General features: G+C 41.5%; 1 protein-coding gene across 6 annotated transcripts in view; it reads left to right on the top strand.

The window, feature by feature from the left end:
- Positions 1-22,913, top strand: part of Usp15 (ubiquitin specific peptidase 15) — a 90,880-nt gene extending 67,967 nt beyond the window's left edge. For all 6 annotated transcript variants that reach the window (XM_021173675.2, XM_021173674.2, XM_029482891.1 and 3 more), the window contains 14 exons: positions 1,157-1,330; positions 2,924-3,082; positions 3,169-3,393; positions 6,055-6,138; positions 6,227-6,321; positions 6,413-6,604; positions 8,609-8,724; positions 8,853-9,125; positions 9,494-9,564; positions 9,927-10,042; positions 10,451-10,600; positions 12,899-13,002; positions 15,347-15,435; positions 20,952-22,913. In XM_021173675.2, coding sequence (XP_021029334.1) covers positions 1,157-1,330; positions 2,924-3,082; positions 3,169-3,393; positions 6,055-6,138; positions 6,227-6,321; positions 6,413-6,604; positions 8,609-8,724; positions 8,853-9,125; positions 9,494-9,564; positions 9,927-10,042; positions 10,451-10,600; positions 12,899-13,002; positions 15,347-15,435; positions 20,952-21,134 — 2,031 coding nt within the window. In that variant the 3' untranslated portion in view covers positions 21,135-22,913. The remainder of the gene's footprint in view (positions 1-1,156; positions 1,331-2,923; positions 3,083-3,168; positions 3,394-6,054; positions 6,139-6,226; positions 6,322-6,412; positions 6,605-8,608; positions 8,725-8,852; positions 9,126-9,493; positions 9,565-9,926; positions 10,043-10,450; positions 10,601-12,898; positions 13,003-15,346; positions 15,436-20,951) is intronic.
- Positions 22,914-25,336: the final 2,423 nt, after the last annotated feature.

The following is a 25,336-nucleotide window of genomic DNA, read 5'->3' as shown; positions in this document are numbered from 1 at the left end:
AAAAAAAAAAAAAAAACTTTCCATACAAGCAAGTGATTTCTCATGCAGCACTTTTCCACTGTCCCAGGACATGATTTATATTGGACATTGATGTGACTTACTTGAGTCCATATGTATGTGAGACATTGCATATGTGAAACACCGTTAATAAGGCAGCATGGTCTTCCCTCCCCCTAGGGGAAAGCACAAGGCAGCATCGACTTAACGTTACCCCAAATCATCTTGGAAAAAAATACTGTGGAAAAATATATTTCTACCATCTTTGAAATTTTTTATTAGGAATTTATTCAAAAAGAATTGAAAGAAAACTTTGCAGTTTTTCATAAATGAAAATTAAATTGTTATTAAGAGTTTTGAAAGAACATATCCAGAGTTTGCCTAAAGTTGGTTTTCGGGAGGCTTTCCTGGTCGGTTCTCCCCTTTCTAATCACCACTACCAGCTGAGTGACAGGCTTAAACCTGCACCTTTATGATAAGGCGCTGGCTGCGGAAGTAGTAAGTATAGTGGTTGTGATGGTATCCGTGAGCTGTTGGTATCGAAATCCACAAGCACTGTATATTAAGAGGTTTATGGTCATCACATAAGTCATCTCTAGATTCCTTATAATACCTTTATTATTGTCCTGACTGGAGTAGAATGACCAAAAAACATTTTGTTCAGCATGAATGTAATTTTTTCCAAATTATTTTCCTATCTGCAATTGATTTGAGTCCATGGATACCATAAACCATCTGTACCTCTTTTAAGTTGTTTTGTTTTGTTTTGTTTTGTTTTCCTTGCACGCCATCTCAGTTTTTACCTACCCAGGCTACTTTACAGTGCCTGGGGTGCTTAGACAGTCCATAGTTTCTGCCCATCAAGTCAAGAAGGAAAGGAACCGCTGAGCTTCGCCCCCAGTTAACAGGTAGTTTGTTGTGATTAAAATTATGCAGATTTTGCAGCAACAAGTATTGGTGGTTTTGTTTGTTGTAGTGGCTGACTGGAAGTTTGGGAAGTGAGTGCTCAGAAAGCCTCGCTGGGGTGCTAACTGTTACTCAGCACAAGGGTCCGTTTCTACTGCTCTGTGTGAACTGACTTGCTTTTCTCGCCATTTTAACAGTTTCAGTGTGCGGCGTGTGGTTTCTTTTACTTCAAAATATTTTTTGTTCCTTTCAGTGTTTGAGCAACACACCTCCACTTACTGAATATTTCCTCAATGATAAGTACCAAGAAGAGCTGAATTTTGACAATCCCTTAGGAATGAGAGGTGAAATAGCTAAATCATACGCTGAACTCATCAAGCAAATGTGGTCTGGAAAGTTTAGCTACGTCACTCCAAGAGCATTTAAGGTTAGTGTGGTAAACTTATTCTCAGCTAGTGTGCTTTTGTCTCCAGAGGATCAACAACACAACAACAAACTCCTCAGTTGAGAGCTGAGAATCCCATCGCAGTGTCTCCTGGCCTCAGAAAGACAGAGACATGGCATGCAGCAAATTTTGCAGCAACAAGTATTGGTGGTTTTGTTTGTTAGTAGTGACTGACTAAAAGTTTGGGAAGTGAGTGACCTGAAAGCCTCACTTAAGTGTTAACTGTTACTCAGCACAAGGAGCCATTTATATTTCTCCTGATTAGGGGTTTTTATTTGGGTTTTGTTTTCTTAATGTCTAGAAATGGGTTGGAGAGGAATGGCTTAGAGTTAAGAGCAATTGCTACACTCCTAGAGGACTAACATAAGGTGGCTCAGAAATGCCTGTGTAACTCACACAGGAGAAGGTCTGACGCCCCCTTCTGACCTCCATGGGTGTTTGCATTCACGTGTGCACACATGGTCAGACACACATAGTTACACTGATGAGCTTCAGAATGGTCAAGACTATCTCTGGAAACACTACATGAATGTTTTAAGCTTCATTGGAACATGCCATTAAGTTTATCCTGTGGTCATTGTAGACTGTAAAAAACAAAATCAGAATGAAACTAATTTATAAAACAACTGTCAAATAGTCACTGATTGTATTTTCAATCTGGTTTTTACACTTGGGTGTTTGTATGTATGATGTAATTACTTAGATCTTACCCTTAGTGAGAAGTTATTATAAGCCATGGTCTTTACAGGTAAGTGGCATTCCTAGATCACCTGCTAAGAAATATTTTGTCAATCATCTAGCTGTTCCTAAAAAATGAATCAGAGCTGAAGAGATGGCTGTGCGGTTAAGAGCACTGGCTGCTTCTCCAGGGGACCAGGGTTCAGTTCCCAGCATTTGTATGGTAGCTACCTACCTACAGTCTGTAACTCCAGTTCAAGTGGACACTGTATGCAAACGCTGCAAAGACAGTGCAGGCAGAACACCAGTTTTGATTCTTCCCAAGTTATTTTCCATAAAGGTATCACAGATTAAATGAACAAATACAGAAGCACATTCTAGGGAAGTGCGGGATTCGAGTCCATCAAGCCTTGTCACATTGTCATCAGTTCCTGACTCGGGATTTATTGTATATGGGTAACAGGCTAATCCTGACTTCACAACCAACCCTATGTATAACTCACTGCTTAACAAAATGCATCTAATTGTACTTGCCATGTAAAGTACATGGCTACCCCTGTGTTTATGAACTCTAGATGACACAGATGACACCTTAGCGCTCTGTGTGAGAACGGTTTCAAGCACTAGCTAGCCTGGCAGGAAACCACCGAAATATAAAGAAGAAAACACTAAGAAAATTACAAAACGATGCTGAAACTAAAAGGCAGTATAGTTCGCTCACCTTCTTCCCAGAGGGGCGTGCACATCAGTAACAGGGTTTACTGGAACACTTTCAGATGGCTTAAATGTATCACAACTTGGGGGCATAGAAGTACTTTATACTAAGTAGGTTAAAATGAGAACAACTATGTGCTTTTTAAGGAATCCTGTCTCTAGCCGATTTTGCTTGTCTTACAGACACAGGTAGGACGTTTTGCACCTCAATTCTCTGGATATCAACAGCAAGACTGCCAAGAACTACTAGCTTTCCTATTGGATGGATTGCACGAGGATTTGAATAGAATTAGGAAAAAACCATATATCCAGTTAAAAGATGCTGATGGGAGGCCAGACAAGGTAAATGAATGAACGTCATGGTGTTAGTGTCTTCATTGTTACAGTCTTCTGACACCTCGTAGTAACTGTGTTCATTTCCTCTGTAGGTGGTTGCTGAAGAAGCCTGGGAAAACCATTTAAAGCGAAATGATTCCATCATAGTTGACATATTCCATGGCCTTTTCAAGTCTACATTAGTGTGTCCTGAGTGTGCTAAGATCTCAGTGACCTTTGACCCTTTCTGTTACTTGACTCTTCCATTGCCTATGAAAAAAGAACGTAGCTTGGAAGTTTATTTAGTTAGAATGGATCCACTTGCTAAACCTATGCAAGTAAGTAATGACTCCTTCCTTTACATTTGGTATTCTTATTTCTTGATGGGACGATTTTAACATTTATTGGTTTCTCCAGCACTAATAAAATGTATTAAATAATAGATTTTATAAACTAAATGCTCTGGAATTGCACCTGTTTAGAATATGAGAAGTTAAAGGATATCATAGAAAAATAAATTTAATCAAATTTCTTTGTCACATCAAAGACAGCTAAGATATTTGTTTTACAATTTGGGATGGATAGCCACTTAAAAAAATAGTAGTAGTATTGTCTATATTTTTAAATGTATTTATTTTATACATTACGGGTATTTTGCCTGTATATTGCTCTGTACCATGAGGTTTGGATCCCCTGGGCCTGGAGTATTAGATGGTCATGTGCTCCCACACATGGTGGGTGCTGAGAGTGGCTCCTGGCTCTTAAGGAGGAGCGGCCCGTGCTCGTAACCACTGAGTCGTCTTCTAGTCCTCCTCGAGTCAAATTCTTTATGCTGTAGGTTTTTTCCTGGTCACTTTCAAAAGTAAAGCTACTGTTGTATTTTACTTATGTGTTTATTGCTGTCTATGTATGTGTCTGTTATGTATTTATTATAAGTCATGATATATTTATATAATACTATTGTATTTATTGTAAGTCATGATAATTAATGATCATACAGAAGTGGAAATAACCTTCAGGCATTTCAAAATTTTGATGAAAAATAAAAAATTGGTATAAAAATACTTGGTTCAGGACCAGCAGGATTCCTCAGTGAGGTAAAGGCAGTTGCTGCCAAACCTGACAGGCTTGAGTTCAGTCCCTAATGCTCATGGGGTGGTAGGAGAGAACCTGCTCCCACAGTTACCCTCTGACTCCCATAGGCACGGGTAATAAACCTCACTAGTAAGCACTTGTTCAGTTGTTGTTCTGGTCTTTAGTATTAGGCTTTGCCTATTCTGTGCAGAGTCCCTGTGGTGCACGTTAATGTCAGCTGATGCCTGATGCCTTTGCTGTGTGCTGTCACTGGCTTCCTCAGTGTTTTGTGAGAAAAAAAGCTACATTTTCTGTTTCTCAATCAAGTTATTCCTTCACATGTGACCCCTTCTAGTGACAGCTCCTCCTTTGCTCCGCTAAACTCTGTTACAGCACCTCAAAGATTTTCCTTTCACCTTCTCTTTCTTTCTCAACTCCCCAGGGAGCTTGTATGCCCCATGCTGTGACTTGTCAATATTAGTGCAAAATTGCATCCAGATCTGTGTCACTCACCCAGTGCTTTAGGGTCTGGCCAGATATCTCAGATTGTAGATACGTAGTAGAAGTGAAAAATACCCTGTGAACAAAACTACCTTTACTCCTCATAGTAAGAACAGTGTCTTACGAACAGAGGTGTTCGTAAAGCCAAACAGCTCCTCTTTTGAAGGTAAGGAAAAGCTCCAGGAAGGCCTGAGCCTGGGTTCAGTGTCACAGCTGTTGGGAGCCATGGGGACATACTCAGCAGTGCTGGAATTACAGACTGAGCAGTGGGTGGGCTCTAGGAGATAAGGGCACTGCTAGGGGAATGCAGTAAAGGACTGTTGTGGTCTGGAGTTTGGGATTATTTGTTGTGTTTTTAAGCTGGTGTATATTTCAGCACTTATACCAAGTTAAGGTAGATAAAGAAGGGGTAATTGCTGGGTTTGGGCATCAAAGGAAGGAGAAGACAGGATTCAGGCTCAGGTGCTAGGGTCAGGTATGCACAGACACAAAGAAGTATCTCCCCATAGGCTCAGAGAGAGGAACAACCACCTCTGGGTTCCAACTAGGCTTCCCTAATCAAAGCAGCTTCCGTTTCCTAAGTGAAGTAGGTGTTCTGCAGCCAGTGAGACGAGGAAGTTCAAGAATGGTGTGGACTTCAAATGTTTTCTGTAGGGTGAACAAGTGAGCGACACAGAGTGTTCACTGGGCAGTAGGAGAAGTGTCGAATTAGACCGTCATTTGTAGCTCACCAACACTGAAGGTGGGACATTTCTTTCTGCATACACGAACAGCTAGGACAAAGTTCATATCTTAGTGAGAGACACCATGACCATGGCGGCTCAGTTAAAGTTTCTGACGTTTAGTCCATTGTTATCCTGGTAGAGAACATGGTATCAAGCAGGCAGACATGACGCAGGACAAGTACCTAGGAGTTCTAGATCTGAATCCACAGGCAGCGGGAAGAGAGAGCTCCTGGGCCTGGTGTGGAGTTTTAAGTGTGGAGTGCTACAAGTCCTCCAACAAGGCCCCACCTCCTAATCCTTTCAAATAGTGCCACTCCCTGACGACTAAGCATTCAAACAAGGGCCTATGGGGACCACAGTTCAGTAAAAAATAGAACAGAGTTTTGTAGCAGGGAAGTTCACAGCATAACAATGTAGGGTTATGGTGAAATGTCATCAGGAAAATAGAATCCATCCTAGAGACTGGAAACCTCTACACCGCCCAAGAGTGGGCAAGTCACCTGTAGGCTGTGAGTCAGTGAGCCAAGGGAGAGCCCAGCCAGCAAAGTTGTCTTGGTGGACATTGTGACGCAGGTACTCACTCCCAGGCCCAGAGAGATGCTCTGAGCCTCCTGCCTGCGGCAGCCCAGGCTCAGCTACTCACTGTTTTTCCAATGTAATAAATTCATTACACATTTTTGTTTGTTTGTTTGTTTTTAGTACAAAGTTATTGTGCCCAAAATTGGAAATATACTAGATCTTTGTACAGCACTGTCTGCATTGTCGGGAGTACCTGCAGATAAGGTGAGGTGTTTCTGATATTAACGTGTAAATTAGCCTTTAGTTTCTCAGTATTGTAAAACCAGCTTAATAGACATTTATTTCCTTCTAGATGATAGTCACTGACATATACAATCATAGATTTCACAGGATATTTGCCGTGGATGAAAACCTGAGTAGTATTATGGAGCGGGATGACATTTACGTGTGAGTAGAATATCCATGCACAGTCTGTTCCGGGAGAGTCTACAGAACTAACACAAAACTTAAGAGTTTATGGTCATTGTCGCCCTTGTAGGTTTGAAATTAACATCAACAGGACAGAAGACACAGAACATGTAGTTATTCCTGTTTGCCTAAGAGAAAAATTCAGACACTCAAGTTACACTCACCATACTGGCTCTTCACTGTTCGGCCAGCCTTTTCTTATGGCTATACCACGAAACAATACTGAAGATAAACTCTATAATCTTCTACTCTTGAGAATGTGGTAAGTGCCAAATAAATATAGTTATACAAAATAAGCATGGCAATATAAAATATCTAAAAAACGTCATCGTGCAGGGTGCTACCAGAATGTTAAACAAGCCTCTAGTCAGCTTTTTTTAGACAGATAGTGAACCAGATAGAAACCAGATTACAACCAGAGAAGGTGGTGATCTACATCTGTAATCTCAGCCTTAGGTGTGGCCCATTGCATGAACAGGTCTTAGGATACATACCTATAATCCCAGCACTTCTGACATAAAACTGGGACAATCAGGGATTCTTTTTTTTTTTTTTTTAATTAGGTATTTTCTTCATTTACATTTCCAATGCTATCCAAAAAGTCCCCAATACACCCCCCCCCAACTCCCCTACTCACCCACTCCCACTTTTTGGCCCTGGCGTTCCCCTATACTGGGGCATATAAAGTTTGCAAGTCCAATGGGCCTCTCTTTCCAGTGATGGCCGACTAGGCCATCTTTCGATACATATGCAGCTAGAGACAAGAGCTCCGGGGTACTGGTTAGTTCATAATGTTGTTCCACCTATAGGGTTGCAGATCCCTTTAGCTCCTTGGGTACTTTCTCTAGCTCCTCCATTGGGGGCCCTGTGATCCATCCAATAGCTGACTGTGAGCATCCACTTCTGTGTTTGCTAGGCCCCAGCATTGTCTCACAAGAGACAGCTGTATCTGGGTACAATCAGGGATTCTTATTCTACTTCTTTTTTTTTTTTTTTTTTTTCCAAGACAGGGTTTCTCTGTGCAGCCCTGGTTGTCTTGGAACTCACTCTGTAGACCAGGCTGGTCTCGAACTCAGAAATCCGCCTGCCTCTGCTTCTGCCTCCCGAGTGCTGGGATTAAAGGCATGCGCCACCACACCTGGCTTCTACTTCTTTTACATAGCAAACTTGAGGACAGCCTGGACTACAAAAAGAGTACCAAAGTAAATAATAAAGTAAAAATAAAATTACATTCTACTCCATTGCCCTGGTCACATAAAATTCATTACTGATGTTATTTCAAATTTAAGAACCCAGTCCTTCGCTGTTTTACACCAGTGGGAAGGCAGTTCTGGTTGGCCAATGACTAATATTAGTTCAGAGCAGAAATCCTAGTAAATCTCAGATGGCAGCTGGATCAAAACGTCACAGCAGTATTAACAGGTGACATGGTGAAACAGTGCCCACCCCCCACACACACACACACACACCGCTTTTTATAAACCTTAATGTGAATAAGGTAATGGCAAATACCATTAGACGCCTTTCTCTTATCCTTTATAGCTGACATATTTTATATTATTTCCTATATACCAAAGCATGGTAATTTCATGACCCATGTATAAAGATAACAGTACACACATGTGAGGGCCGCTTATGAAGTTCTTGTTTTAAGTAGAGAAATGATCCACTGTGCTACGTCTTTAATATATAAAATATGGAAAACCCCAAGATGAAGAGACAATTCAGTAGGTAAGATGAGGATGCTTGCCACTGGGCTAGCAATCCACATTCAGTCCCTGAGGCCCATGTGGTAGAAGGGGAGAACCAGTGACTACAGGTATCCTTGGGCCTCCATCTCCACACACATGATGTCCGTGCATACACACACACACAGACAAATGTAGTTAAAGCAGACCATGCAGCGAGGTGTGGGGGCAAATACCTTTAATCCCAGAACTGAGATGGCAGAGCTGAGAGAGGTAGGAGTTCAGTGCTAGCCTAGTCTACATAGAGTTCACGCCAGCCTCAGAGAGACAATGAGACCTGTCTCAGAAACAAACAAACAAACAAACAAGCCTACAGGTATAAAAGGGGAAAAACCCTAGAAGTAAATAGTCACCTTTTCTATTAAAAACCACACAAATATAGATTATTACTCAGCTTTACTTCAAGTGTGAGGTCTTGAGGTTAAGTTAAAGTACCTGGTTTTCTTAAGTAAAATGGAAAGTTAATTTTCTAGCAGGCTCATTTATTACCTGATTTTTATTTTAATTTATTTTTGTAGCCGGTATGTCAAGATGTCTACTGAAACTGAGGAAACAGATGGACACCTACGTTGCTGTGAGGACCAGAATATTAATGGGAATGGGCCAAATGGCATACATGAAGAGGGTTCACCAAGTAAGACTTTTTCTAAGTCCTCCTTCCCCCAACCCAGAGCACATGAGTAGATGTAGGAGAGCAGAGCCGGTGGCTCTGAAGTGCACTCCAGGGTTTATTTAAAGACCTCCCTCCTTCCTTACACTAAGGTGAGATGGAAACCGACGAACCGGATGATGAGTCCAGCCAGGATCAAGAGCTTCCCTCAGAGAACGAGAACAGTCAGTCTGAAGATTCAGTCGGAGGAGATAACGATTCTGAAAATGGATTGTGCACTGAAGAAACGTGCAAAGGTCAACTTACGGGACACAAAAAGCGCTTGTTTACATTCCAGTTCAACAACTTAGGCAACAATGACATCAACTACATCAAAGATGACACCAGTCACATCCGATTCGATGACAGGCAGCTTAGGCTGGACGGTGAGTATCTGGGAGTGGCGTGGGCACTGAACTTGAGCAGAGCAAATTAGTGTTTAGGTCAGAGACCATGAAATTTAGGCCTGTCTTGAACAAAAGGACATTTGCTTATCTATAAGTAATAATTAAAAGCCTTAATTAATGCCTTCAACAGTGGCAGTGTTTACCAAAGTGTGTTTAAGCTTTGTGTTTAAGCTTTGTATCACTTTACCTCTTAGATTATGTATGTCGGCGGCTTGCCCTGACCGCCTAGTGCAAGCAGAAACATGCTGGGGTTCCTCTTCTATGGTGTATATGTTGGCACTAAGATACGTGTATTTTAACATTTAAGGCTTACAACATTTTTAATGAAAAATTTTTTTGCACCTCAGAAAGATCTTTTCTCGCTTTGGACTGGGACCCTGACTTGAAGAAGAGATACTTTGATGAGAATGCTGCAGAGGTGAGGCCTCGTCGTCTTCTGCTCGCTCGCTCTCTCTCTTTCTCTCTCTCTCTCTCTCTCTCTCTCTCTCTCTGTAACTAGGAGTTAATGATACTCTCTCTTCCTTCTACCTTTGCTTCTACGGATACGTTGATTTTAGCAGAAAACCAGATTAAGCTACTTAGCCGTTAAGGTGTAGCTGGTCTTGAACATGCTTTCCCTGAGCTTAGCCAGAGGCTCACACAGAAGGTGCTGCGTGACCCGTCAGGGGCGTAAGCTCTGGGATGCTTCTGAAAGTTGGCGTTGTTGATCGACATAGTCCACCTATGACTAAATAGTTTCATTTCACTTGTTCTCGTAACTCAAGAAATATGTCTCTTTAGGATTTTGAAAAACATGAAAGCGTGGAATACAAACCTCCAAAAAGGCCCTTTGTGAAGTTAAAAGACTGCATTGAGCTCTTCACCACTAAGGAGAAGCTGGGTGCTGAAGACCCCTGGTAAGAGCCGGACACGCCCTGTCTGCATCCTCCCTAGAGGGCTTGTGCTGGGCGGGCGGGCCGGCCAAGACTGGCTTTCCTTGGCATTTGAGTGCGGTGTCTTTATATAATAAGCTCTGGTCTAAGGAAGGATGCTGATAGCCCTGTGAAGTATCAGAGTGGAACCTTTATGCTCAGGACTCTATTGTCTTCTCCCTAGTAAACCACTTTCCTCCTTCCTTTGAGTATTTCTTTATATAGCTCATCTGAAAATGTAGAAGATTAATGTCGTGTTCACCTCTGTTAGGTATACCATAATTACTCACTGCTAAGATGGAGAACCTGCCCATGTGGTGACTTTGGTTCATAGTTTTCAGTAATGCAGTCATGGTTCTGCCTCTGTCAAGCGCTATGATTTCTTCTTGATAGGTATTGTCCAAATTGTAAAGAGCATCAGCAAGCCACAAAGAAATTAGATCTGTGGTCCCTGCCTCCAGTTCTTGTGGTGCATCTCAAGAGATTCTCCTACAGTCGTTACATGAGAGACAAGCTGGATACACTAGTTGATTTTCCCATCAGGTAAGTTAAACCACTCAGGAGACAAGAGGCCGCCTCTTTTTACTAATTTATGTGATGATTTCCTTATTTTGCATTAGAAAACATCAGGTATAATTAAACCAGTTTAAACATTGAAGTTTTGAGTAGTTCTAATAATTTATTAGAATTAGTATTTCACAATATTTTTTCATAAGAGATTTTTATTTTTCATGGACCAAAGGAAAAAAATATGTTTTTTTGTTTTTGTGTCTGTGTTTTTTTTAAGATACATTGTAACTCAGTCTGTACTGAATTACCTTACGTTACAGTACCATTTATAAGATACTTTGTTGGCTTAGTGGCTCTATGTTTTCCTAATAATTATTTTATCATCATCCATCAGTCACTCCTAAATATGCTTTTCTAGAAAAAAACTAAAATGATACAAATGTATAAGGGAAGGCTTAGACTACAACATCAGATGCTATCTTTGACATTCCTTCTTATATGGTCTGGTGCGTGAAGAGAGAACAATCTGAGGGCAAAACAAAGTTAATTTTCAAAAATCTGAGGCCAGCGTCTCTGGGGTTTTGTTGGTTGGTTGGTTGGTTGGTTGGTTTTTACTACACAAAATTGGAAATTGAGAAGGTGAACAGTTAGCACTATTTGCCTTCCACACTGAATTATTCAGCCATGAGCAGGACACTATAGTGTGTGTGAGTGAGAGGACGTGACAGGTCTTTCACCCTGTGTAAAGTAGTAGGCATGCTGATGGCATGTATATTAGCAAAGACAGTTGGAAGGCTGTCGGTAATGCGAATGGGAAGATAGTTATCGGGCTCAGGATTTTACTGATATTGATTGATTGAAAACATTTTGCAATCATTGAGAGTGAAAGGGCTAGGGGCTGAGTGGGTAAGTGTGTACCTCTACACCATCCCTGAAGCACTGGGTCACGAATGTGTTCAAGACCATGCTGTCTAGAAACTCAAATAAGGCATTTTTCTCTTAAAATACTGAGCCATAATGTTTGAAGAGTATATCATTTTAACAGTGTGAGTATTGGAAAGCTAGATTCAATAGCAGTATATTTAAAATTGGGACACATTATTACCTTTTAATGATGCAAGATTCCCAGAAGCCTTTAATCCCAGCACTCGGGAGGCAGAGGCAGGTGGATCTCTGAGTTTGAGGTCAGCCTGGTCTACAGAGTAAGTTCCAGGACAGCCAGGGCTACACAGAGAAACCCTGTCTCGGAAAACCAAAAAATAAAACCAAAAAAAAAAAGACTGATGACCAGAAACAAGGTGGTTTTGGTCTCGATTTATACACAATAGATAAGGAACAGTATGTTGCATTCAAAAGATGCCGCCCATTTCTAGTGTATGAGTCATGCAGACTATGAAGCATAGGATAAAAACCTTACGTTTTAGTAGTTTTACTCATTCTTTGAAAATGTAACACAGTGTATTTGATCACATTCAAGACTCTTCCCAACTCCTGCAGTCTACCCTCTCCTGTACACATCCCCCCCTTCATGTCCTCTTTTTTTTCTTGAGATTTAGTTTTACTTTGTAGACGGGTTGCATCCTAGGCCTGTGTACCACATGTGTGCAGTGACTGCAGAGGCCAGAGCTGCCATGTGGGGACTGGGGATTGAACCTGGACCCTGTGGACGAGCAGCTGGTGGTCTCTCATGCTGAGCCGTTTCCCCAGCACTACCACCCCTGTCGTTGTCGTTTTAAGACACAATCTCTTACAGCCTTTCCCTCCCCTGCCTGCTCTTCCTGAGATTTAAGTGCAGGCCTGGGTTGTAAATGCACTAAGTGGAAACAAGTACCCCATGGCTGGCCCATTGGTCTCTGTGTCTAACCAGTTCTGACTGGATGGAGCCACCCTCGTCTGTGAGCGTGGAACACTGTGCAGTTAGAGGTTATACTGGTTTACAGAAGCAGCTGCAGGGGGTTCTCTCAAAGTTTTTAATTTATGGGTATTACTAAGAAAGTTGATTTTTACTTTTCATTTTAATTTTTTTCTCTGGAACACTGAAAATTAATGTGGAATCATGAAAACATCAATCAGAATAACATTCAGTGTTGAATTATTAACCCCTAAACACTAAAATTTCAAGGGTACATGTATAATTCATTTGGTAAATTATCTCTAGGTAATTTCTTATATGAGGTATGTGTGTGTGTTGCTGATGCTGTTGTATTAATGCACATACATGAATACATATAGGAGAGTCAGTATTAGCAGAAGTCACTATTTATTGCTTTAGAAGAGAAATATTTCATCACTTTTAAAGCATGCCTTAACCTCTGATTTCCTTTTTAACAGTGATTTGGATATGTCAGAATTCCTAATTAACCCAAATGCAGGCCCTTGCCTCTATAATTTGATTGCTGTTTCCAACCACTATGGAGGGATGGGAGGAGGACATTGTAAGTTGACATTTTTCATTTTAACCTTTTCATGTACTTTTTCCTGTAACATAGTACTTTTTAAAGTAAATAAAATATCAAATGAATCTTGCTTATTATAATCATTGTTCAGTAGTCTTAAGTGAATGAATCACCTGTATAGCTTGTATTTTAAAAGCCAGTTCTACATAGGAATAGTTAATGCCCTTCAGCTGAAGGCCAGGAAGGCACATGCTGTCTGTCTAAGGTACTGTCCCTCCCACCCGTAAGCCTCGCTCCCTTTCAGGTATCTGCGGCTGTGCTCTTCTGCAAGTCTTTTCTTTTTTAAGATTTATTTACTATGTACACAGCATTCTGTATGCCTGCAGGCCAGAAGAGGGCATCAGATCTCATTGTAGATGGTTGTGAGCTACCATGTGGTTGCTGGGAATTGAACTCTGGACCTTTGGAAAAGCAGCCAGTGCTCTTAACTATTGAGCCATCTCTGCAGCCCTGCGTACTTTGAAACCATGTATATCTATTTGTTAAGCAATAGGTACTGTTGATCTCAATAACTTCCTCTTTGTCTATTTAATCTTTTGCTTTTTATGATTACAATTACGGCATTTATCTTTCCACTCCAAATTACACTTAACTCTCTACTACTGTAAGAATAAAAACGAGTCAATATTTATGGTCTGTTATCCAAGGATGCCTCTGAGCTGTCCGTAGTGCCGCTTCCTCACACAGTGAGCGTGCCATGCTGAGCCGATGGGAGTTGAGGCCGCCTGTGCCAGCTCGCACTGCACTGGGCAGACGACTACCATTCCCATGGTCATCGTTTTATCCTTCTCAGTGCCCGCTTGATTGCATTAACTGAGTAGAGTTCTTAACAATTTCAGTCATAAGTGAAATAGTCTTTTTTATATATATTACTTCACTTTGAAATCAAATCTATCGTCGTAAACCAAGCTACATTGCTTTTGTTTTTCTTTCTGAACTCACCAGAACAATATGGACAGTAACTATCCCAACAAGTCTACTAGAATATATCCCTACATCTGGGCCTGACCCATGGGTTTTCTATCTCGTGTCATTATGAACTGTCAGTCTTCTCTTGTTGTTGTTGCTGCTGCTGCCTACATCTGGGCATTGTCACCTCTGTGAAAGGTTACCTTCTGCACCCCAGTCCGGCTTACCTGGGACTGCTCTTCATAGCTGCTGCTGGGCTGTGTCATTCTCGTCTCACCGTTGCTTTATAATCTCCCTCTCCAAAGGTCTAGCTTGCTAAGATTTTCAAAGAATGTTACTAAATCCTTTACTTAGTCTATCTCACAGTTTTCTCATTTTCTTTAAGACTGAGAATGTTTCTTCTGTAAGTGTGCTGTCTACTCTGCAGTTCTCTTGAGTTCAGACTGACAGACTCAGCACATGCATTAGGCTTCACACAGCTGAGCAGATTTAAGAAGGGATACAGAACAAAGGACGTGAGGCTGTTGCATGCAGGATCCTAGAAGGAACACAGACAGAAGATGTTCACAGCTGGTTACTGTGAATCTTTGTGGTTGGAAGGAGGGAAAATGGCTGAAAGCTCCCCAGGGGAAGCTGTGATGCCACACTGTTCCTCGGCACCTCGTAATGTTGATGGTTAATGGTGTATGTGTACAGCTATGGTTGGAGCGTGTTCTGTTAGCACATGGGGGTTTGAGTGTCATTTATACGAAGCATGGAGTAAAAAGTACCACTTGTCATCTTTCCCTGTTCTATACTATGTTAAAGGCAGAGAAATCCTAGTGTGTAAGAACCACGGGCGACTGAGCAAGGTTGTCAGGAAGGAAAATGTCATAGGAACGGAAGGAATAAAGATGCTGGACTTAGGCATCAGACCCAGCCTGAGTAACAGCTCCACTGCCTGGAGCAAACTGTCCTCTGGAAGCCTAAGGTTCCTAGCTCTCCAGTGAGAATCGGGGTGGTGCCTGAATGTGGATGCAGTGCACAGTATTGCACCTGCTTACAGAACCACTACATAAATGGAAGTATCTCTAATTACCACTGGTATATTTTTTATGTGAATTTAAAAAAAAAAAAAACTATGTTATTTTCTTCCTCTGAAAAATGTCACAAGTTTCAACTTAGAAAAAAAAGTATTTAAATTTGCTAGAAATAATTCTCAAAGGCTTTGTCAAATCACTTGAATGTGTTCTAGTTTTGTATAGATACTTCTCATCACATGAGTATGTTCTACCCTCGTGAAGATACTTACCATCAGGTTAATGTGCACTAACCTCTTATAGATGTTTATCACGCTTCTAGTAAATATTTCTCAGGCATGCAATCACAGAGTTGTGAGGCTTCCAGTCAAGAAGTAACTGTATTCTTTCATTAGATACTGCTTTTGCAAAAAACAAAGATGATGGGAAATGGTACTATTTCGATGACAGTAGCGTCTCCACTGCATCTGAAGACCAAATCGTGGTAAGTATGCCTTCAGTTTCTGCAGTCATGGGGCCAGCCTCTTAGGAAGACATGTAAGTCAGCAGAAGGGAAGACTGCGGCTGGAGTGTGCTCAAGTACCAGGGCCAGGCATGGTAGCGCATGCCTGTTGAGGCCAGCCTGATCCACACAGTGAGTTCTAGGACAGCACAGGCTACACAGAGGAACCCTGTCTCCGATAAATAAGAGGAAAGGGGGTCATCAGAACACTGTGTTCCATATTCTAGCAGCTTGGTGCAAACAGTGTTCATTTTGACTTCAAGAAACAGAAAATTGCTTGTTTGGAAATTAATCTTGAGAATTTTCTCAGCACATAAGTCACACTGTGAACATTTCTTGCCGTTTTCAGATGAAACGACTTTCTCATGGGAGTTGTTTTTCTCGGGAGAAAGGGGAGTAGCAGTGAGCTTCTCAGACATTGGCTACTGTGGTTGGGGTGCTAGACCCCTGTGAGTTTTAGTCATGAGTCTTTTAAGCTTGGCAGCACGTGACAGCACATGAGTGAGTAAAAGAACTTACAGATTCTTTAAAAGTTATCTCTGGTCATGTGTCACTCTACGAGGTTAGCCCTGATCCACTGTCACTTTCTCATTCTCAGTAGAGAAACTGCTCAGCTTTCTCTCTCTGCACTGGTGTTTGTTTTATGTAACAACAACACATTTTTATTGACAGAATTGATTGATAGAAGGTGACTATGGTGTGTTTTAAAAAGAAAACAGTTATTCCATAGAGGTTTGTCCTTCTCTGAATTTTAGTTATTACAATATTATAAAGAGTAAGAAATGTAACAAGGCTGAAGAGATGGCTCAGAAGTGAACGCTGACTGCTCTTCCAGAGGACCCGGGCACCTTTCCCAGAACCCACAGTGAGGCCTGGTATTCTAATTCCAAATCTGCTGTCCTCTTGGCCTCCACAGCATCAGACTTGCACAGGGTATACCGGCAGATAGAATAGCTATACATGTAACAAAACACCTAGACATGTAAATTTTTGAATGTTTAGGGTTCTTTTCCTTGCTTAGAAAGAGAAGTAGTAACATTTCCTGGTGGTGTTTCCAGTGCAGGTGTCCGTGATACTAGAAATGCTGACTGGCTCTTATGTTTCCAGATTAAATACTAAATTGTAGGCAGGAGTGTTTAGTTTATAATATTTCAAGGATTCACCTTCTTAAAGCAAATTAATAAGCTTCTGAACCCACCTACTGGCACACATTTACTCTGTGAAACAAACAGATCAAAAATAACTTCTGTCTCTCGTCCCTCCTGTTCACCCAGCGTGTATTTGTGACTATGCTGTACAGTCTTGTAGCTTGTAGTGTTCTGAAACAATGTCTCCATTGTACCAATATCAGAATGTCCTTACACAAGCCTACGTGGCAACACCTTCCTACATACCTAGACAATATATTGAATGCTATACTATCTTTTAAAAATAGGTAAATGGCCCCTTTAGCACCTCCCATCTGAGTATGAATCCCACACTTCAGTTCTGTTTCTCTGATCCTTCAGTCCAACATCTGAAAATGAACTGTCCTAATCCTACCTTTCACGTCAAAATGTATCTTGTTCACAAAACAGGTTTGGTTGATAGAGGCCATTAGTTTCCACACCGCATAAACCAGACTTAGTGCTACACTCCTCTAGTCCCGGAACCCAGGCAGTAGAGGCAGCACATCAGCAATTCAAGGATGAAATTAATGCTGTGTACTTTCACAGTGAGTCTTCATTTAGTCAAGGAACACTTGAGTATGTATGTCAGGCACAGCGTAGTTCCATTATAAACAACCATGTATTTCACTGTCTCTACCCCTTAACAACCCGGATACAGACAAAGTAACATCATAATATGACAGTTTGAGACAGAAAGGGGATGACCATGCTTGAGGAAGTAAGTAAGTATGGAAAATTTCAGTCTAAAGACAGTGCTTGGCCTTCCTCTGCTCCTACAAAGAAGCGTAAGTTAAGCATCACAGTTGTTCCAAACTTCACCCAAACAAGGGTGCCAGTTGCCTTTGTGACAGATGAAAGACCATTTGGCATGATGGAAGGAGAAAGTTTCTATCAGGATGTGGGGACGGGATTAGCCTGGAGGTCAGATTAGCACTTGGGAAAGAACGTGGTATCGTAACTGCTCTCACGTTCAACTTGAGCGGCTCTCAGGTGCTTGCTTGGCAGATAGTGTAATAGCATCGTGTGTTCTATCTTCATAGCTCTCTGGTATCACTGGAGCAAGGGGGATTGAAGGTACTGAGTCAGCAGAAAGGCTACACCGGAGGCTGACAGGGTGATGTACGTACTTAAATTACTCTGCTCAAAAAAGAAGGAGCGTGTGAAATATTTGAATAGAATTAGTAAAACCTGACTGGACTTCCTTATTAAGATAGAAATGCAATGATTTATCAAAGTTGGAAGGAAGTTTGCCAGTGACGTTTGAAGTGTATGATAACCTAGTTGTAGAACTAAATTCAGTTCAGGGTAAGAACTGGATAATTTTTACCAACCATGGGCTCACTGTGTAGTCCAGGCTAACCTCAGCTTGCTAAGTGCTAGAGTATGACCTGTTATTCTTAGCTAGCAGTTGAAGCCACAGGCTCTTTTGAAATGCCAAGTGAGGAACACAAGCTGAGACAGAACATGGTGTCTTTAAAGGATTTAGTGAGGCCACAGAAGAATGTCATAGGAACTGGAAGAAAGATGTAGGGAGAGGCAGTGTCACTGAAGACAGAAGTTACTGGAGAGAAGGCTATGAAAAATCAGGTACGACTGAAAGATGGACTACTTTAAAGACAGCCAGTTGACTCTGACAATGCTGGCCCTCCTGAAAGCCATTTTGTTACAGTGGTTTGGACAAGTTAGGTGGCATTGGATTGGAGCTCATTATGAGGTGCTGGGTAGACTCTAGCAGCCCAGGGGAGCAGAGGAGAGGCTGTGAGATTGGGATGGAAGTTCTTCCTATGGTAAGGATTTTTGATACAGAATAAAGCAAGTGTTTTTTTAAACCAGCAAGACATGTCTGGTACAGTACGTAGTGCACATGTACATAATCCACATGGAGCTCACACTGTGGCGTGCGTCTGCTGTTTTAGCAGTGGAGACGCAGGCTGGGAGGGAGGTCACAAGTCCTAGGCCATCTTGTACTGCATGGCAAACCCCAGGTCAGCATGGACGGCGTTGTTAGTTTCCAGAGTACTCGAGCTCATTACGACATCCCCTGCCCGTCATGCTCCTCAGCCCCACAGGTGCCATGTGCTCAAAGCCTCTTGGCCCTTTCTTGTGGCTGTGATATGGTTTCATGGCCTGTATCCACTCTCACACTTAAATATGAACATACATACATACCAACTTTAAAAAGTTAGGATCTGCTTATGAGGAAATGTGATTTTTTTTTTTTTGTCTTTTTAAGTCCAGGTTATCTCACTTAATATAATACTTTTCCAGATCAATTTATTTTCATGAACATTTATTATTTCCTTTTTCTTGACGGCTGAATAAAATCTGATTGTGTGCGTATACCTCATTCACACTATGAAGTTATGTGTTGATGAACATCTAGACTGGTCTGGTTCACTGTAGTGTGGAGGTAGCAGCAGTAGACATAGATGTGCAGTGTCCCTGGTAAGGTATGTGGTGGGTCCTTGCAGATGGCCCAGCAGTGGCTCAGCTGGGTCTATGCTGCTTCTCATCTTAGTGTCTGAGAAACTTCCATACTGAGTCCATACAGGGCTGCACTGGTTCTTGCTCCCACTGCAGTGTCGGGATCTCAGCCATTCTGACGGGGGAGAGGGACTCATAATTTGCATTTTCTTGTTGGCTAAGCATGGCTGATATTTCAAACTCTTTATTATCTATTCGAGTTTCTTCTTTTGAGAACTGTTTATTTTCACTGGCCCATTTATTGGTTGACACTTTTGGTGTGGGGTTGAATTTTTGTACTTCTTTATTTAGATTTCAACCCTGTTTGAGATAGAAGTCATAGAAAAGAATTTCTCCCGTTCTGTAAGCTGTCAGCTCACTCTGCTCATCGTTCCCTTTGCTCTGCAGAACTCATGTCCTGTAGACTCCTGTGTTCATTCCCACTAGCCTGGGCTATCTCTTCAAACAACACAGGAGCCATGAAGATGGCTCAGGTTAAAAGCACAGGCTGCTCTTTGCAGTGAACCCTGGGTTCCATTCCCAGCAGCCACATGGCAGCTCACTACTGTCTCACTCCAATTTCAGGGGATCCAGTGCCCTCTTCTGGCTTCTATAGAAACGGGGTTTCTCATTGATGCTTACACATACATACAGACCAAACACCTATACAAAGTAAAAAACAAACAAAAAATAAGTAGATATAAAAGATTACAGTGATGATTGCTGATCGTTTTTTTTTTTAAACCTGAACCATCACCTTTTATTGGACGTGAGGGTCAGCCACAGTTGAATTCTTCATGGATAGGAGTGGGGCAGGCAGTCATGCTCAGGTGTGCCAGGCCCTCCACGGTGAGCCCTTGTTAGTGGTAACTGTAATATGGGTCATGACCTCTATGAAAATCTCCAGCAGTGCCTGCCACAGGGGGTGAAATCCCACAGCAGTATCTAGAGTGGCAGTTCTCCAGGTCTCATCTTCAACAGCTGCTCCCTCCCCCTCCCCAACCCCACCCCCAGTGGCTCAGCCATAACATCTTGCAGTCCTGGGCTTAGCAAAACCCAGGTGCCTGCGAGAGCTACTGGGAAGAGAATACGTGCCCTGGAAAAATAGTCCTTTAAAATGAGTATTTTCAAGTTGTGATGGTAACACACACCTTTAGTCCCAGCACTCAGGAAGCAGAGGCAGGCAGATCTCTGAATACAAGGCCAGCCTGGTCTACAGATGGAGTTCCAGGACAGCCAGGACTACACAGAAAAGCTTGACTCAGAAAACCAAAGGAAAAACAAATGTCTTTAACATATGTTAGTTATACCAAGAACAGGTTTCTGTATGACATTTTCAGGGATGTGAGTGGTATCCTTCAGTAAGCTTTATTCTCTGTAATTGTCCCCATCCACTCCTACCCTTTTCTGTTCCCTGATTGTCCTTCTTGTACTTTCTTTATAAAAAAAAATCAGTGTTCTTGCAATAAATACCAGAGAAATGTTCAACATTTTTAACCCCCAGGGGAAATGTTATATAATAGGGAAGGTGCACTAGAGGTCAGGCATAAGCTGAAGGTAATGGTGTTAGATAGAAAGACACTCACCTTCAAGGAAATCAAAACCACGGGTATTTTAAAACAAGTACACTAATTTGTATTTTGGCTGTATATATTTCTTAGTCCAAATTATATAGAATTAACCTGTTTCTTTTTAAATATAGAAATAATTACATTTAGCCAATTTTAGTAGCTTCTATGTGATCATGTGTAGTTTTTCTATTTGATTTTTTATGTCACTAAAATTGGTTATTAGTTAAAAATTGATACTGTACCAGCTGTGATCTTTGTATGTTGCCACTGCTGACACACCTTGCTTGTTCGACAGTCCAAAGCAGCGTACGTGCTCTTCTACCAGAGACAGGACACTTTCAGTGGAACTGGCTTCTTCCCTCTTGACCGAGAAACTAAAGGTGCTTCAGCTGCCACAGGTATCCCCCTGGAAAGTGATGAAGACAGCAATGATAATGACAATGACCTAGAAAATGAAAACTGTATGCACACTAATTAACGAAAGTCCAAGAAGCCATAGGAGAGACTTTCCTGCTGGTGGTGTCTATGGAGATGAAGTTATCACCACATGAAACAGAAGTCTGAGATGAGGAGTTTCAGATACCCGAATGTAAATCCTTTATCAGATTTTAACTTGTGCAGTACTTGAAGTGAAACACAATGAAAACTTTAACAGAAATTGTCTCTTAATACATTTACAGTCTTGTATTTACAAGCTAAATATATATAGGAAATCACAAATAAATCCCTTTTAAGTTTGCTGCTGTTTTGATGAATTATGTTTTCTTTAATTTTTTGGATGTGACTTAATTGATGACAAATGTTAAATTTGTGGATGTTGGTCATTAATTTTGCTCTAATAATACTGCAAGAAAACCATGGCTGAACTTAGTTCTTGGGTAATCTAGTTCCTGTGCGTTAGGCTGCCTGTCTGCGCCATTCGGGTACTTAGCTGCTGTGTCAGTGTGGCTCAAATACTGCAGAGTGTCCTTGGTACACCACATGTTCTGATCTGTCCCTGGTAATCAGTGTGGGTCTGTTCCCACAACATGAGGCACAGTCTTGAGGAAGCTCCCTTTTGTTGTCTCATTAAAGTGCAGGGCGTGACACTGACTTCACTCGCTGTGGGAACGCCACGCCTTCTAGATTTCACATGCCATCAGAATCATTTTCAGCTACATGTATGTATTTTTCACTGCAATTGGAATCTATTTAAATTTTTCAATTTTGTTTTGGTTTAGAATGCTTATCTTCACTCCACTGTTGGTTCAATATTAAAGGTTTTGGCTGTCTATTAGTCCCTACTCCATTTTGGTAATTTGGCAACTTTTTAGCTCTCCCAGTTACTGTAGCTTTAAGGCAGGCTGGTTAGCACTCTGTATCTGTAGTAAGAATTGCATCACAGTTAGGTGAGGCTTTCTGTTCACGTACTAGCCTTTAACTCATCGATAACTTGGCTATAGAGGTAGGTCTGTTAACTCTCTCTGTGTGTTCCTGATGGAATTCACCATCGCCTTACAGCTTTTCTCAGAAGGTAACTTGTGTAAGAGAAATAGCATCTGCATGTTCCAGAGTCAGAGCCTTGCAGCACATGACGCACACAAACCTTGGGTTTCATTTAGCTTCTCACAGTCAAGGATCCAAGACGCCAAATCTATGTGTGAGCATTTGACACATTCTCGTTTGCTGCTTCTCTCTCCCTCTGATCCAGTTGAAGGAATGTATGGGTGACAGGCAGGCAGTGCTGCCTTCAATAGGAAACTAAACGCTGGGGCCCATCTCCCACCCGACTACCTGAGAAACCGCTTTGTGTCCCACTGTTACTAAAGCAGAAAGTATAATGTTCTTCACTTGAACTAATCGAATACAATAGATTATAAATTGTGTATTGTAAATAAAAGTTCACTCTGTGAGTGCACATTTTGGTAAATTATTTATTTATGTTAACATTTTAAAAGAAAGGGGAAAAAATGCATTTGGCCAGGATAAGTAAGGTATGTTGGTCATGGCTTTGCTTTATATCTTGATATTAAAGCTGGTTTTTGATCCTGGTCTTTTAAAAGCTGCTTTGGGTATCGATTCTTTTTTTCTTTCTTTCTTTCTTTTCTTTCTGTTCTTTCTTTTTTTTCTTTTTCTCTCTCTTCTTTTTTTTTAAATGTAAACTGACCTCCTGCATGACAGAGGTTAATATTTTGTCTGCACTTGGGTTCACTTGAGTTTACATTTGAAATGTGCATGTTTATTTATACAGATTTCAATAAAGCTATTGATGGCCTTATTTAGTCTTTTATTTCTTACTCTGAAACCACTGAAGTAAATCCAGTTTTCTGCATAGACGACTTGACTGTACAGTGACATTATAGTTAGTATTACAAAGGGAATCAAATCCTATTGAGGATGTTTTAAACTTCGGTCGGTGTTGTTTTAACTCACATACTCATTGAGCAGACAGCGCAGTTTTCTGCTTGCCTTTGGAGCATGCATTCATTCTGCCCTTAAACTTTCTTTCATATGTTTAAAGTCCATGTTAACTTCTCATAGACCTAGATTATAGCATCCACCCTGACTCATTTGCTTTCTGTTGTATTTTGTTTGTGTTGTTTATTCCTAATCCATTTGCTTGGCTATTGAGAGGGTCTTAGGCTGGCCTTCACCGCCCCTGAAGCCCAGGCCAGGCTCAAAGTCTTGATCATCCTGCCTAGGCCTCTGAAGTGCCGGGACTGCAGATGAGAACCACCATGCCCTGACTCAGACCACATCCTTTCAATGCATGCCATCAAGTCCTTTTCTCACTGAGAAGAAACATTTAGAGAATGCTGTGGATGCCGTTGAGTCTGTCAGACGATCACTTCATCTGCAGAAATTAACCTTGTAGCATAAAAAAAAAAAAAGAACTAAAAAGGAGATGTTCATATGGAATACAGGGTCATTAGGAATAGATTTAGATTAGAATTCTACTGGTAACTTTGCCTGTTAGTAATCGTATGATTTTGAACTTACTCTTTCTTAGCCTGTCTCTTGACCTATAAAGTAATGACAACTCCAGTAGCCACTGTTTATGGAGGGCTTGCTCTAAACCAGTCACTCTATTAAAACGTGTGTGTGTGTGCGCACATTCTCCCATCTCATCCCTCAAGAGCTGTGTGGTAGGACCATTCATCATCCTCACCTCCCATACATTATGTTGTGTCCCAAAGTTCTCACAGTTACTGTGTGGTGACGTCCGCATCGTCCCCTCAGACGCATACCGCCTCACTGTGTCACAGTGCCTTTCTCACCACACAACTCCAATGAGCTCATCTCGTCTTCCAGCAGGCAGGCTTTTGTGAACAATGTGGCACTTGTTGCTGATTGCTTCTGTCTGCGTGGCAAGTGCCGTTGTTAGAGAATTTAGCTTCCAGTAGGAAGAGTAGCAGCTGGTACACTTAGCTTTTCATTCCAAAATGAACTTTATCGACGTATCACACTATTTGCTATTTTGATTGCATGTTAAATATTATGTGGTATATGATTTAAACCATTTCCCTAATTTCAACCTGAATTTCAAGTCTCTTTTTTTAAACTTCACATGTAATTTCTCTATTATATTTCATTTTATTTGGGAAGGAGGGTGCATGTCATGGCACGTGTGGAGATCAAAGGACAACTTGCAGCACTGTGGTCTCCTCTCCTCCCACGTGGGCCCCTTGAGATCGATGGAAGTGCCTTTACCTGCTGAGCCATCTTACCTTCATTTGTTTTGTTAGTTCAGGGAAGGGCACATGTATACTATGGGGAGCACAGGGTGGCTAGAGGATTAGTGGCATCTTTTCTCTCCTTCCAGAGATGGAATTTGGAACATCAGGGTTTCATAGAAAGCGCCTTTACCCACTGAGCCATCTCATAGGCCCTGTGTTTATATTTAAATGACCTCTGACAAAGCTGTAGCCTGGTGCTTTTAAGTAATCCTTGCTTTGGCTTATCTGATTTTAGTAATTCTTGTGTTTATCCTTGCGTGGCAGACAACAAGGTATTAAGAACCACACAAAACATTGAGTTCAGCATAAAGAAAACCAACTCGTAACTTAATAGATGTTGCACAAGGGCAGCGCTTTTTCTTTCTGAGCTCATTTTGGTGAGGTAAGGCTATCTTATTAGAAGAAAGCCACGAGAGATTCTAAGAGAAGGTGAGCGTGTCCTAGGTGGCATACCAAAGGAGAAAGTCAAAGAAGAGCCTGCCTAAGAGGAGGCGGTTCCCACCTGTGGCCATGCTCAGCACTGGTACCCGGCCGATTTTTAGTCAGGCTTTCTGCCTTTCAACTCTACGGGCTGCTGTTTGTCCTGGTGCATAGTTACACAGGTTAGATTCTCTTGCCAGTGTTGCTAAGATAGCAATGTGAAGAGACCTTGTGTCCCATTGAGGAGTCGGGTCCTTGAAAGGATTGAATGCCACCTTGTGTGACGCCGAAGAACAGTAGCAGCCTTCCTACTTCTTACTCTATAACAGAATTGATTTCTTTTATTGCCTGAGTAATTTAGCCTGCCTGGGGAACTTTGAAATAGTTTCTTCTAAAAATAATTTTGATGCTTCCAGGTAATTCTTTTGAGTGCTGCTTGACCAGAAGATAAAGAGAAAAAAACCAAGTGTGTTTGTTCCCTTGGTGGTGCAGGTACAGGTGTGTGTTACATATTGTTTCGTGGCCAGATTTTCCTAATGAGAGA

The sequence above is a fragment of the Mus caroli genome, chromosome 10 (genome assembly GCF_900094665.2).
Source record: "Mus caroli chromosome 10, CAROLI_EIJ_v1.1, whole genome shotgun sequence".
NCBI lineage: Eukaryota > Metazoa > Chordata > Mammalia > Rodentia > Muridae > Mus > Mus caroli.
Note: the sequence above shows the minus strand (reverse complement) of the source record. Positions and strands in the feature narration are given on the sequence as shown.